At 40.4% G+C, this 14,462-nt stretch overlaps 1 protein-coding gene across 4 annotated transcripts in view; it reads left to right on the top strand.

The window, feature by feature from the left end:
* Positions 1-14,462, top strand: part of adamtsl2 (ADAMTS-like 2) — a 67,514-nt gene that overhangs the window by 39,461 nt on the left and 13,591 nt on the right. For all 4 annotated transcript variants that reach the window (XM_069932139.1, XM_069932114.1, XM_069932135.1 and 1 more), the window contains 4 exons: positions 686-1,067; positions 2,884-2,987; positions 6,419-6,545; positions 13,915-14,128. In XM_069932139.1, the coding sequence (XP_069788240.1) occupies positions 686-1,067; positions 2,884-2,987; positions 6,419-6,545; positions 13,915-14,128 (827 nt within the window). The remainder of the gene's footprint in view (positions 1-685; positions 1,068-2,883; positions 2,988-6,418; positions 6,546-13,914; positions 14,129-14,462) is intronic.

The following is a 14,462-nucleotide window of genomic DNA, read 5'->3' as shown; positions in this document are numbered from 1 at the left end:
TTTGGCTTGGCTTCGCGGACGAACCACTGTGCTAAATCTTAAAAAGTGAGATTCCAATGTTTAACTTTATTCATAGCAGACATACAGGAATATCTGAATTTTAAGATGCTTTCAGTTGCCTGGGCACATTCTCACTTCTGTTCTATGGTAATCCATCTTGGTCATCTAAATCTACATATTTTCTTCTATAGAACAAGATTAGGAATAACTGTATCTTAACCTTTCAGACTTGATTGTACCAATTCTCTTCTGATTGCACTTCTGACCTTTACCCATTTTCCTGCACCCACTCTTGTTCATCCATTAACCCTGTCCTTGTCTACACTGGCTCAGAATCACTCAGTTAAAGTTCTTATGTTCATATTTAAATACCTTCTCCCATTGTGCAATTTCCTCCCCTTGCATCACCTCACATTTGAATACTTTGCATATTCTCACCTTTAGGGTTTGATCCTTCCACCTTTAGGTTTTAGCTTCTACAATTCTTTCCCTTAACACCACCTCCTTTCTCCCTCTTGGCAACCAGCCTAAACTGAATACTAAGACCAAGATTTTGGTCACCATGACACCTTGGAAAATTAAACAAAGCAAATTGTTATTTAATGTAAATTAATTATTTTTGGTTTCTTCTGTTTCTCCAATGCACAGTATTTTGTTAATTTATTTGTTCTTCCTTTTGCTACAGATACTAAAAATAACACCCAACTTAACAGTGTTGAAGACAATGATTATTCAACGATAGACCTAGTCTCGAAATTGATCCCACAAGAATATATATTTATGTCGGAAAATCAGTTGAAAGATATACTTGCCAATGGACGTTCTTCTGATATAAAGGGGCAAAATGAATTTGGTACAAATATGACTGAAAACACAGATGCAGAATCTACTGCAGCCAGTTTCCTGATATATTATGAAGAAAATGAAAAGATGGGGAGCCATAAAATTAATTATACATTTTTGGAACTGACTTTTGGCAAAGCTTTTAATAGGTCTGCAGAGATTCCCTTCTCCAACGAAACACTAATGCACATTATTCAACAGGCAAACCGAACACAGAAATTACGGTAAGTTAAAATAATTGACACTGCTGTAAATTAGCACCACTTAATGTGTTGCAGCTGTGTATCATGTTATCAATGAATTTATTTAAAATTGTATATTTTCTTGCCAAATGTTACATGGATTAGTTCCTATTGAAGGCCTCATATATCCCTTGGGTGCTATTGTTCTGTGACCTTCATCTAATCAAATAGAAACCTGCTCATCCATTATTGTCAGCTCTAAATTGTGTCTGACCTATACATTACAATGCTGAGCTGTTAATCTTGTTGTCATGCTGTTAGAAATTGTTCACCAATATAAAAATAAATCTGAAAATTTTACTTGATATATTGTTTATAGCTCTACTTTTCAAATCGTAACAGATTCTGTCTTTTATTGAAGTAAGGATCAAAATGTGGAAATTGGTGACTTCCGAAATAGATTAGTGAAATCCAGTCAGTTAATGTGTGCATACACAGGAAACCACAAACCCATCAAATACATTGCCCCTGAAAACTGATATTTCCTTCTTGTGCCATGTCCTCACCAGTGACAGCATTAAATGAAGTGACTAAAATTTGGCAGCATTTCTGGCCCGGGTAGCATTGGTGACAGTGCCTGATGGAATATATTTTTGAAAAAGACGACTGTTGTGAAGAGGCTGAAACATTTCAAGTGACTGATAGAGATTTAATAAGCTTTCTAAAGGAAACCACCTTTTGGAAAAAGGTGGAGATTGTCAGTGCCATAATTATTCAGTTTTAACAAAAGTTGATATTGATAAGCACGTGCAATACCAATTTTAACACAAGTAGCAATCATCAGACTAGCACTGCATTATTCATTGTTTCCAGTACATTTGGCAAAATAAACTTGGGGAATGCTAATTTAAAATGAATGAATGTACATTGACTCTACTACTAGTTTTCCATTCTGTTATGTGGCTGACTGAACTCTGGAAAGGAGACCATGTAAATTGGACATAAATTGCAATTTAATATAGCCCGGTATTTGGCTGAGGAAAGTCAGGTTTGTGCACATTGCAGGAAGTCTTGTCAGATCTTTGCCTGGACCTGCCAGAGTTACGCTCTCAGCAAAGGAATGTGAAGTCATGACCAGAGTGAGAAGGTCAGGAATATTTCTTATTGCTGCACCAAACTCCACATAACAGATTTGTGTAGAAATATCAATAACAGCAATGCCCAAAGAAGTTTATTCAAGAAGCTCTGTGCATAGATAGTGAGCCATTCCTGAAGACTTGTGAGTTTCATGCTGCAATACATCAGTGATGATGTTCCTGGAATCAGTGCTTTTCCTTGTTTGTCGTTCATGTCAGAGCTTCTGCTGTCTAGAGATTATATATGGAGATATGTGCAATAACAGAATGACTAATATTATGCACATAGATAAATAATTTACAGCTATATCAAATTGTTTGAAGCAGAAATCTGTAAAGGCATATTTATTAATAGGTATAATATGATATTTAACCAAAATATTGTCAGCATCAACAGTCAGAAACTATTTCAACAGTCGAAAAGTATCCCAGTTAAACCAGTCATCTGTTGGGCCGGTATATTGATATTGGAATATCAGTCATAACACATGATATTAAAATAGTACCTCTGTCTGATATTTAAATGGTCTTTTGTTTCTTTAAAGCTGGGTATTTTTATTACATTCTCTCTGTTTCTAGCCAGCTGAAGCTCTGCTTGTAACGAGTCTTGGAATTCTTCTTGAACAGCAGGACAGGTAGGTTTGTAACCCACATGTTTGTGCAGTGCTTCCTTCGCTTTATTTTGCTCCAGGTCTAATTTCTTTCCCTATTATTTCTTTCAGAAACAGACTCAAGCTACTGAGAAAGGGCTTGGGAGTGAGCCCCGCAGACATGTACCGATGGAAACTATCATCTCATGAACCTTGCAGCTCTACTTGTACCACAGGTATTCTGTGTGCTCTTTCTAAGTTATGCCGTACTAAAACCACAATATACATTATTATAGAATGATTTGTCTGGTGTAAGAGGATAAGCGCAGTAGCTTTAAGCCCTGTTACCAAACGACAGGTCTGAAATGTAATCATTCGCATTGCCATTGTGAACTCCCAAACATATTGAATGTAGTTTCTGACACGCCTTCCAAAAAAAAATCAAGGACTATAGTTGACTATTATTGACAAACCTCATTGAGTCTTAACCTTTCACCACTTCGTGTCAGACTTGGCATGGGAAGCTCTCTTTGGTTGTGCTTCATTTCCCATCCAGAGATTTGAGTTCAGAATTAGGAATTTTGAATCAGTAAACTTTCCCCAAATGAAGCAAAAGGAACATGATATGCAAGTAGGAACTCTGCCAAAGAGTGGTGGCCTTTCAAACAATCTGTAGACATTTGCAGCTGTGAATTACCATAGAATTGGAAGTCATTATTCATTTCTTTGCATGAATCAAGTTTGACAGATTTTTGTATATTTGGACGAAACCGTAACATTTAGCCATTGAACCCTCAAAAGCAGAAATTGCAGCCCCTCACCCTTACACTGGCTTTATACGCCAGCTGGATGGGCCTGTTAACTATCCATTTCAAAATGGAAGGAACATATCCACAGTGTGTTATTCTGAAAGTGAAGTTAAGACAAATTTTCAATTAAGTTGGGACAAATCTTTGCATATCTTTTTCTCAATCATGAAACTGGGTTTATAATGAATAAGATCAGTCTGGACTCTGCAATAATTGTCTTTGGGTTATTGGATGCTCTGAAACACCAACATAATTGTAATGAGGAAGTATGTAATTTCTGAATAATTTAAATCTATGTATTCTGTATATTACCATAAATATTCATGTATAATGTGTTTTGTGTAAAATGCGACCCCTCCCATTTTTGAGGGGGAAAAAGGGGGAAAATTTTTACCCCCGTGTATAATATGACCCCCCCTCCCCTCGCCCGCCTGAGTCGCGCTGGCGTCTCTCTCCCTCCTCACCCGCCCGAGTTGCGCTGGCGTCTCTCTCCCCCCTCGCCTGTCCAAGTCGCACTGGCGTCTCTCTCCCCCCTCACCCGCCCGAGTCGCGCTGGGGTCTCTCTCCCCCCTCGCCTGCCCGAGTCACGCTGGCGTCTCTCTCCCCCCTCGCCCGCCCGAGTTGCGCTGGCGTCTCTCTCCCCCCTCGCCTGTCCAAGTCGCACTGGCATCTCTCTCCCCCCTCGTCCGCCTGAGTCGCGCTGGCGTCTCTCTCCCCCCTTGCCTGCCCGAGTCACGATGGCGTCTCTCTCCCCCCTCACCCGCCCGAGTCACGCTGTCATCTCTCCCCCCACCCCCACCCCCAGTCGGTCTTATGTCAATGTAGGCAGCTGCAGATAATCTTACTTATCGTTAAAACTAGCAGAAATTTTTTTTAAATTTTAGTCCTGTGTATAATTTGACCCCCCCACCCCCAATTTTGAGCTCGAATTTCAGTACAAAATTTTTCGCATTATACTTGAATATTTATGGTAATCAAAGATCTTATGGACCACTAGGCATCCAATGTAGCTAATCACATACTGCTGTATTTTTAAATCATAAAATATATCAACTCATTCGTGTTTAATATCTAATTTAAATTTTCATTAATAAACTGTACATTTCTGATTATCTGAAAACCGTTCTACCAAAATTTTCAAATATCCGAAAAAAAAGTTTCAGCTGAGACAAGTTGAAAAAAGTTGATTTTTTTTTACCCACCATGCTTAAATGGGGCTACAGGGAATCAGTTTTACCAAGGAGACATTTGTCCACAGATTACACATTGAAGGAAAGGATAGCACTGATTATTTATTTATAAATTGTAATTTTTTTTGCCATGAATTACTCCAACTTTGTGATAAATTGCATTGTGGCATACTCTTATTTTGAATTGAATATCGCACTCTCTCCCTGCCTGCCCAAGTTGCGATCTCCCCACTCACCTGAGCTGCTCCCTCTGTCAAATACCCTTTCAGTGGGGTCACTGAAATTCTGCTGGAGGACAATCCTTGGGTCTGTATGTGTAGCCTCTTACCACTTATAGGTGGTGTGAGACCTTTGGCTCCCAGGCAGGAGCAGGGACCTCAGGTGAACGGCCAGAATTGGTGACATTGGGAAGGTGTTGAGGATCGGCAACCGCCGATGCAAATATTCTGCTGATACTACTGAGATGCTTAAAGAAATTCCTTAATTTTCTGAAAAATCCTTATAACCAATAGAGGTCAGGTCCAAGTATTTTGGATAATTGGAAACATACTGTACTTATAAAAATTTGGAACATTGAACAAAAGAAGGAGCACCACTGAATCCTAAAATAAGGCCCGAGTTGTTGCCTGTGGTGGGAATTAAATATTATTTCATGCTTAAAAATCCTTCACTTGTTGTTTATTGTTTTTAAACAATGTTACAAATAATTTGCTGTTGCTACTGGGCTGTTTTTTTTAATGACCAATTAGCTGAAAGTATCATTTATCCAAAATTAGCCCGGCCCAGACCATTTTGGATAATCAGAGTTGTACTGCAGTTGAAATAATGGTGCACAGTATTTCTCACAAGGGTGCTAAGATTTGGGCTCTTGGAGGCTAATTTTCTCTGGATATAAGAGTAGGGTTGGGAAAACAAACTTAAGAGTATCACCTCACACAGGATCCCTGGCCAGAAGCTACATGGAGAAGCCAGTTGTGGCAATATCTGTTGGACTAGACTTTTAGATAGTTCTATAATGTTAATTATAGAATTAATGTTAATTATAGAATCCCAACTTAATTATGTTCACTGAGAATGCAGCAATATCATAACATAATGAATTAAAACTATAATTTTATTTGACACATCAGACCTGGAACACTGAGACGGGTTCTTCTGCGAGCAATCTAACAGGTCAACTGACATTTATGCAGCTGTGCAAAGGAGAAGAGCAAGAGCACGATTGGAGAATAGAGATACAGTAGAAAAAAGATTAATGAGTACAAAGGAAGGGTAGCATGAGAGCACTATTGTGGTGTATTTTTAGGAGCCTGTTGGGGTGTGATTCCACCATCTTGAGCCTTTTCCCTGATGAGGGAGAAGGAAGTGTGTATCTGGGATGTGATGCATCTTTCAGTAAGACTCAATCCTCCAACTAAGTTGACGGCCTTTCTGAGGCAGCGGGAGATGTAAGTGGAGCCACAGGAGGTGAGAGGTTTGTATGATGTACTGAATTGCATTTACCACACTTTGAAATTAGAGTCAAACTGTAATATACTCAAGCAATATTTGGTCACAAACAAATGACTAGAGCTTAGATTATAATCATCTGCTGCTACATTACTGAGTTTGCCACTTTTTTCGATGGAGCAAAAATATTCCTTTTTAAACACTGTCTGTTGTGCGCAGGAGTCGCCACTTCATTTGCAGTGTGTATCCGTTATGATGGTGTTGAAGTTGAAGATTCGTTTTGTGATTCTGCAACTCGTCCGGAGCCAATTCATGAGTTTTGTGTAGGAAGAGAATGTCAACCAAGGTAAGAAATCTGTTCTGTTCTTTATATTATTCTTATTAATGGAATTAATGGAATGCTAAAGATCCAGCTGCGCTGGATGGGTCACGTCTCCAGAATGGAGGACCATCGCCTTCCCAAGATCGTATTATATGGCGAGCTCTCCACTGGCCACCGTGACAGAGGTGCACCAAAGAAAAGGTACAAGGACTGCCTAAAGAAATCTCTTGGTGCCTGCCACATTGACCACCGCCAGTGGGCTGATAACGCCTCAAACCGTGCATCTTGGCGCCTCACAGTTTGGCGGGCAGCAGCCTCCTTTGAAGAAGACCGCAGAGCCCACCTCACTGACAAAAGGCAAAGGAGGAAAAACCCAACACCCAACCCCAACCAACCAATTTTCCCTTGCAACCGCTGCAATCGTGTCTGCCTGTCCCGCATCGGACTGGTCAGCCACAAACGAGCCTGCAGCTGATGTGGACTTTTTACCCCCTCCATAAATCTTCGTCCGCGAAGCCAAGCCAAAGAAAGAGATTAATGGAATTATTTCTCCATGTAGCCAAAGATGAAGGGCATCAAATATTGCCTTGTTAAAAATAATGCACAATATGTATATTTTTTAAAAAATGCAGTAAACTGACAGACAAGCTGGATGCATAAAGAGGACAAACAAGTTTTTTAAATGATATGATTTGAATATTTGTAAAAACACAAAGCTGGAGAAACTCAGCAGGTCAGTGTCCTTTATGTAGAAAAGATAAAAATACATAAGCAATGTTTCAGGCTTGAGCCCTTTATCAAGATATGGAAAAATGTTGGCAGGCATCTGAATAAAAGGGTATGGGGTCGTAAAGGCAGGAGGTAATGGGTGGAGAAGGGAGAGAGGGAACAGCTGCAAGCAAGAGAGGAGGGATAGCTACAGTAGGTGACTAGAGAGCCAAGGGGAATGGAGAGCTGGGAGGGGGAAGAAGAGCAGGTTTTCAGAAACCAGAAAAGTCAATACCATCTGGCTGGAGAGTGCCCAGATGGAAAATCAGGTGGTATTCCTCCAATTTTCAAGTGATCTTGGTGGGATAGTACATGCAAGTCTGGGATTGTGACGCAGAACTGAAATGATTGGCCACTGGGAGGTATCTAACACTGGTGCAGACGGAACTAAGGGGCTCAGCAAAGCAATCTCCCAGTCTGCACCCAGTCCCTCCAATGTAGAGAAGCCCACAAAGGGAGCACTAGATGTAATAAATCAATCCTGCGGATACACAAGTGAAGTGTTGCTTCACTTAAGAGGCTTGTTTGTGCAGCCCGGACTGTTGTGAGGGAAAAAGTGTGGGCACAAGTGTGGCAACTCCTGTGGCCACAGGGGAAGGTGCTGGGGGGCGATTGGTGGGGAGGGAATCATGAGAAAAGTGGTCCCTACAGAAGACAGAGAGGAGAGGGGAAGATGTTTCTGGTAGTGCATCCTGTTGTAAGTGCTGGGAATTCTGGAGGATAATGTGTTTGATGTAGAGGATGGTGGGATGGTAGGTGAGGACAGGGGGAATTTTTGTTTGTTGTGCCTGGGAGCAGAGGGGGCCAGAAGAGATGTGTGGGAAGTGGAGGAAATGTGAGTGAGGAATGAATTGATGATGCTGGAGGGGAATCCATGTTTGTGGAAAAAGGCAGACATTTCGGATCTGGACTGGAAGACTTCATCTTTGGAAGTGGAGAAATTGAGAGAAGGGAATAGAATCCTTGCAGGGGACAGGGTGTGAGGAAGTGCAATCAATTCAAAGGCAGGAGGTAATAGGTGGAGAAGGGAGGTTTGAAAGGCAGGAGGTAATAGGTGGAGAATGGAAGGTTTGAAAGGCAGGAGGTAATAGGTGGAGAATGGAAAGTTTGAAAGGCAGGAGATAATAGGTGGAGAATGGAAGGTTTGAAAGGCAAGAGGTAATAGGTGGAAAATGGAAGGTTTAAAGTTAAATAGAGAAAAATGTCAGTTTGGTGTGAAGGAAATCACCTTTCGGAGATAAACTGTCAGAGGCAGGTGTGGAGCCAGACAAGAGCAAGGTGAAAGCAATTTTAAAGATGTCCAGACCCACTAACAAAATAGGCTTTTTGAGAGTGCTGAAAATGACCAATTTCCTTGGTAAATTCATACCAAACCTGTCTTCCAAAACAATGTACCTAAGGAAGTTGTTGCAGGACAAATGTGAATTCAAGTGGACAGACCACCACGAGGAAGAATAGGGATGACTGAAGACCATTTTAACTACAGAACCAGCGTTTTTGACATTATTTGCGCATCCAAAAAGACGAAATTATCTCCAACGTTTTATATGATGGAATAGGTGCTGTACTACTTCAGGCTGTAGGAGAAGATTGGAGGCCAGTTGCATATGCATCAAGGACGATGATAACATCTGAAAGTTGATATACACAGATTGAGAGAGAGTGTCTTGGTCTGGTCTATGGATTCAAGAAATTCCACAGTTATGTGTATGGTCTACCAACATTCGAGGCAGAGACAGACCACAAGACACTAATAGCAATAATCAAGAAAAATCTCAGTGAAATGTGGCTGTGAATCTAAAGTCTGATGATGAAGCTACAACATTATGACTTTGAATTGATGTACACACCAGGGAAACCTATTGTGTTATCCAGGACAATGATGCTGAGTGAAGCACACAATGAGAGTTCCACAGAGACAGATGTCTCTGAAATCCAAGCAGATCACAGCTGAAACAGAACAGGACACAGTTCTACAGAAGGTCATCAGGAATCTGAATGAAGGATAGCCAAGAGGTGAATATCAGCCATACTACAACATCAGAGTTGAGCTGAATATTGTCAATGGGGTTCTACTCAGACAGAGCAGAATTGTCATTCCTCAATCACTGCAACAAGAGATGCTGAAAAGGGTGCATGAGAGGCACCTTGGAATGGAAAAAAGCAAGAGGAGGGCCAGAATTGCTGTTTATTGGCCATAGATAAACACTGACATCGACAGGATGGTTTCCTTTCTGTGAGGCTTGTTTGAAGAACTGCACACTTAAAAGTTTGTGTTGCTGATATTTGTGTACTTTTGTGTTAAACTTTAAATTGAAAGAATACTGTATTAATGTGTCGTGTTAAATTAAACTTCACAAAGAAAAGGATGTACTGATAGAGTGCTACCACCAAGAGGAATTGGAGACGGAGTGTGTGATATCTGGGGAATGTTGCATCTTGAGCAGATTCAAGATGGATGCCTCCAAGTGAGGTGTGTGTGTGTGTGTGTGTGTGTGTGTGTGTGTGTGTGTGTGTGTGTGTGTGTGTGTGTGTGTGTGTGTGTGTGTGTGTGTGTGTGTGTGTGTGTGTGTGTGTGTCTGTTCTTGGTACTGTTTGCTTAGTTAATAAATGTAGTTGTTTGACAAGAACCCAAATTTCTTTAGTGTAATAAAAGAAACATCACAGAGAAGGTTTCAAAGGCAGGAAGTCATAAACCATTGTATTATAAAGCATTGTATTTTTACTTCATCCATGGTATCTGCAGATATTCATGTTTTACCTCTTGACTTGAATATTTGTTCAATTTTAAGACACTTTACGAGAACCATTTTAGTTCTTTTATAACTGATTTTACAGCTGATTTGGGCATAAAGAGAAAAGTACTGAATCTTGTTGAAAAAAAATGTTTACTAGGAGAGGGAATGCTTCAGCAAGTAAAGATGGTTATTCCCTGCTTTTTTTTTTTGCAGGCAGTTTTGTATGACATTTCTCAGAGTTATTGCTGGAAGATTTTAGACCTCCTGAGCAAATCCTAAGTTTAATTGGCTGAGCTCCATTGGCAATTTCCCCATTTCACTCCGCTGCTAAGCTTCACAGTGTCCAGTGGCAGGAGCTTTCTGACATTCTCCAACACAAAATAAGACCATTAGATATAGGAGCTGAAGTAGGTCTGTCAAGTCCTCTCCACCATTTCATCATGAGCTGATCATGATTCTCCCCTTCAGTCCTACCCCCCTGCTGTCTCTGGGTAATCCTGACTATTGAAATAGCTATAAATCTCTTCCTTAATCTGCTCTCAGATTCTATGCCAGTTGTACCTATACAAGGTTGTCAAGGCCATTCATTTGAAAGATGGTCTTATGGCTACAAAGAATAAGCTATGTTTTATTTTGTTAAATGTTTTTTTTAAATTTAGCGCAGTAACAGACCCTTCCAGCTACTAGCCCTCGCTGACCAAATACTTTTAAATGTTAATATTTCTAATTAATTTTAATTTGAAGATACAGCCTGGTGATAGGCGTTTGTGGGTTATGAGCTCGTGCTTCCCAAATACACCCATGTGACCCATTTAACCTCATAACCCCGAACGTCTTTGGAACATGGGAAAAAACCAGAGCACTGAAGGAAACCCATGCAGACATAAGAAGAATGTAAAAACTCCTCATAGACAACACCCAGGTTGCTGTTATAATATTGTGCTAACCACTACACTAATCATGCCAAGTATTTTTAGGTTTGATTTTATTTTTATTAAAATAATTAGAATATTTTATGATGTGTCTACCATAACATCCAGAAGTACAAAAAAAATTATTGAGAACTTTGACAGACAACCAACATGAAAGGATGGTTTTGCTCCCTAGGTTTTCCAGAGGAGTTCATGGGCTGGTCTGTTCTGGCCTATCCACAAATCCTATTATGTAATTTGATGCCTTTTGCCACCTGGCTCCAGGTCCACCTCAACCATTAAGATCAGCCTTCCAAAGTTGGAATTGATGAGTTTGAGGGGATGTAGGCAGAGAATCCCACAAGGGAAAAGCCATGCCAGTGTCTTGAAAAGGAATGTTATATTAAAATTAGTGAGAAAAGTATAAATATTAAAGTAAGGTAATTAGATTAGAAATTGTATTGCTCTGTGATCTGATAAATACAAATGTGTATGAGGTGTTTAGAACCACATGATTTAATGACTCAGTCCTCTGACAGAAATATTTTACTGCACGGAATGCATCAGATGTTGTTCATGATACAAAAGTCCTGAACTTCACACAAAGACTTATCGTCTTCAGCAACTAACATTCAGAAATGAAGCTCGATGTGGAAGTAGGAGAGAGCTGATTGCAGGGGTAGAGAAGAGAATCACAAGGAGAGGAAGATCTGAAATGAAAGAGGATCAAGGGATTGTGATTTACAGTATTTTTACTTCAACCATGGTGTCTACAGATTTTTGTGACTTATGGTGTATAGGGAAACTTAGAGAGTTGAATATATGATTGTGGGTGGTTCAGACAGAGAGATCTGTAGTAATTGGAGATGTTGCAGGTGTACTTGCATAATGAGAGAACCAGGACAGTGGCAAGTAGCACAATGGAAGAACACAAAAACAAGAACCAATATGGAAAATGTTTGAATCCTAAGTTTGCCGTGGCAACCCAGGTAAAGTCCACAAATAATCAAAGATAACCACGTTGAGCTTTTTTTTTAAGGAAATTATCTAGTCAGTTCTTGGGAGAATTTTGAATGATCTGATTAATCTCTGAATTTTAAGAAAAATTGTTTTGTAGCGGCGCTCTACGACACTACAACTCCCAGAAGGCATCGAACTGGCCATGTGACTTCAGTGCATGATGACGTCAGCATGTGTCGAGCACATGATTTGGGCTTTTAAAAGGTTCTGCGGGTGATGAAGAGTAAATCTGTTTGAGTCACTCTAAAAAAAAAACACCTTGTGTGATTATTTTGTCATGTCCACTGCAATTTCAGTGGCCACAACTGGTGACCCTGATGAGTCCAAAAACAATTTTTTGGACAAACATGGACTCTGCAGCCATTGCTGTGAAGCTGCCACCTTTCCGGACAGCTGAGCCTGAACTGTGGTTCAAACAGGCTGAAGCACAATTTCACCTTCACAAGGTCAATTGGATACCACTTGTTGTTACCATCTTGTCAGTGCCCTGGACTAGGCCGTCGCTAAGAAAGTCAGCGACTTCCTATGGGGTCCACCATCGACCAGCAAGTATGATGCTTTGAAAGCACTTTTATTACATGTGTATGGTATGTCCTGTTGGGAAAGGGCAGCCAAGCTACTACATCTTGATGGGTTGGGAGACCGTGCCCCTTCAGAACTAATGCTGTTCCTGCCAGCTGGTGAAAGTCCCAATATGTCATTTGAGCAGCTCTTTTTAGAGCCAATGCCAGACAAAATTAGGCTCTTGTTATCTAAGTGTAGATTTGAAGACCCAAGGACTGTAGCAGCGGAGGCAGGCATTCTATGGCTGGCTAAAAAGCAGAACACAACCAACCCCTCAGATATTGACCCCGTGTCACACTCTAGTGCTCTTAGCACATCACTCCCTACAAGCAGGCAATGCCCCAAGACAAACAAGCAGCCTGTGGACACCTTTTCTTGGTGTTATTACCACAAACATTGAGGAGTAAATCCCTGCAAGTGCCTTTCACCTTGCTCACCGGTAAGGGGTGCGGCAGTTGGTGGGAGACCTACAAGAGGTTGACCACCTAAAAGACAGACAAACCTTTCTCCCAGTTCTGTGTGTGGAGGGACGGGACCTTTCTGCCATTTCTGGAGAGGTGGGGTTGGGCTGTATAGCAGCGCTGTGGCAGCACTACAACTTCCAGAAGGCATTGAACCGTCCATGTTAAGTCATGAGCATGTTGAGCACGTGATTCGGGCTTTTAAAAGGTTGCGTGGCTGATGAAGAGATTATCCATTTGATTCACCCTCTAAAAAACTCCTTGTGTGGTTATTTCATCGTGTCCACTGTAATTCCACTGGCCACAATCTGTCATTTAATAAATTAAATGACAATTTCTATCCAGTTCTCTCTTAGAATTACCAAAACTATTGGCTTTGGTTATCTTCCTGAATAATCCTCCCCAAATATTCTAAAAATTATATCTGACTTGTGCATTTACATGCCATCTTTTCCTCCTCATACTGTGTTTCCTGTTAATAAATTGTCATGGCAATTTTGCCATGCCTATGGGAAAAAGGAATCTCAGAGTTGTTTGTGATGCCATGTATGTACTCAGACCATAAATATGAAATCTGATATACAATTTTTTTTATGGCAAAGCTTTTAACATCTTCAATACTACATTTTTCTTTAATTGCCCCCTTTTAAATCTGGGAATGTTTATTTTTTTAATGATTTGTCCTTTCTGAAAATAATGTAGAACGACCAAAGGAACTGCTCACACTAACCATCCAAGACTCTCATTCATGAAACAACATTATTTATTTGTATAGATGAAATACCGGTACTTGTCTTGCATATGTATTGTTTGTCTGTATGTGTGTTATGTCTGGTTGTGTGACTGTATGTGTTGCACCAAGGACCAGAGAACGTTGTTTCGTCAGGTTGTACTTGTACAGTCAGATGACAATAAACTTGGCTTGTTACAGATGGGAAACAAGTAGTTGGAGTGAATGTTCACGAACCTGTGGGGAAGGATACCAGTTTCGCATCGTCCGTTGCTGGAAGATTATTTCTGCAGGATTTGACAGCTCAGTGTACAATGAAATGTGTGAATCTGCTGATCTCTTCCGGCCATCAGAACGTAAAATTTGCAAAAATCCAGCTTGTGGCCCACAGTGGGAGATGTCAGAATGGTCAGAGGTAGGGATTTTTTTTTCAATTTTTAACATATGATTCATTCAACCCTAAATCTTATCATCTACTGGAGTGATTACTAAGGATCCTTAAGAGATTGTTAAGCCTGAGTTTCTCATTTTAATTTATGAATACCTTTCCTAGAATTTTGATTTCACCTATTTTTATAACTTTGTGGCTGTGTATGTTCCCTGTGGCCAGACCATGTAGATATGGTGAAAAATATCACTTTAATATCTGTGTCACCATTCATCAAAGGACAGCAGCATATAGAATCCTGTCCTACCATGGTATCATATCAAAGGACAGCAGCATATAGAATCCTGTCCTACCATGGTAT

This window comes from Narcine bancroftii, chromosome 1 (assembly GCF_036971445.1).
Source record: "Narcine bancroftii isolate sNarBan1 chromosome 1, sNarBan1.hap1, whole genome shotgun sequence".
Classification (NCBI taxonomy): Eukaryota; Metazoa; Chordata; class Chondrichthyes; order Torpediniformes; family Narcinidae; genus Narcine; species Narcine bancroftii.
The sequence above is the reverse complement of the archived record's forward strand: the minus strand, read 5'-3'. Positions and strand labels throughout refer to the sequence as shown.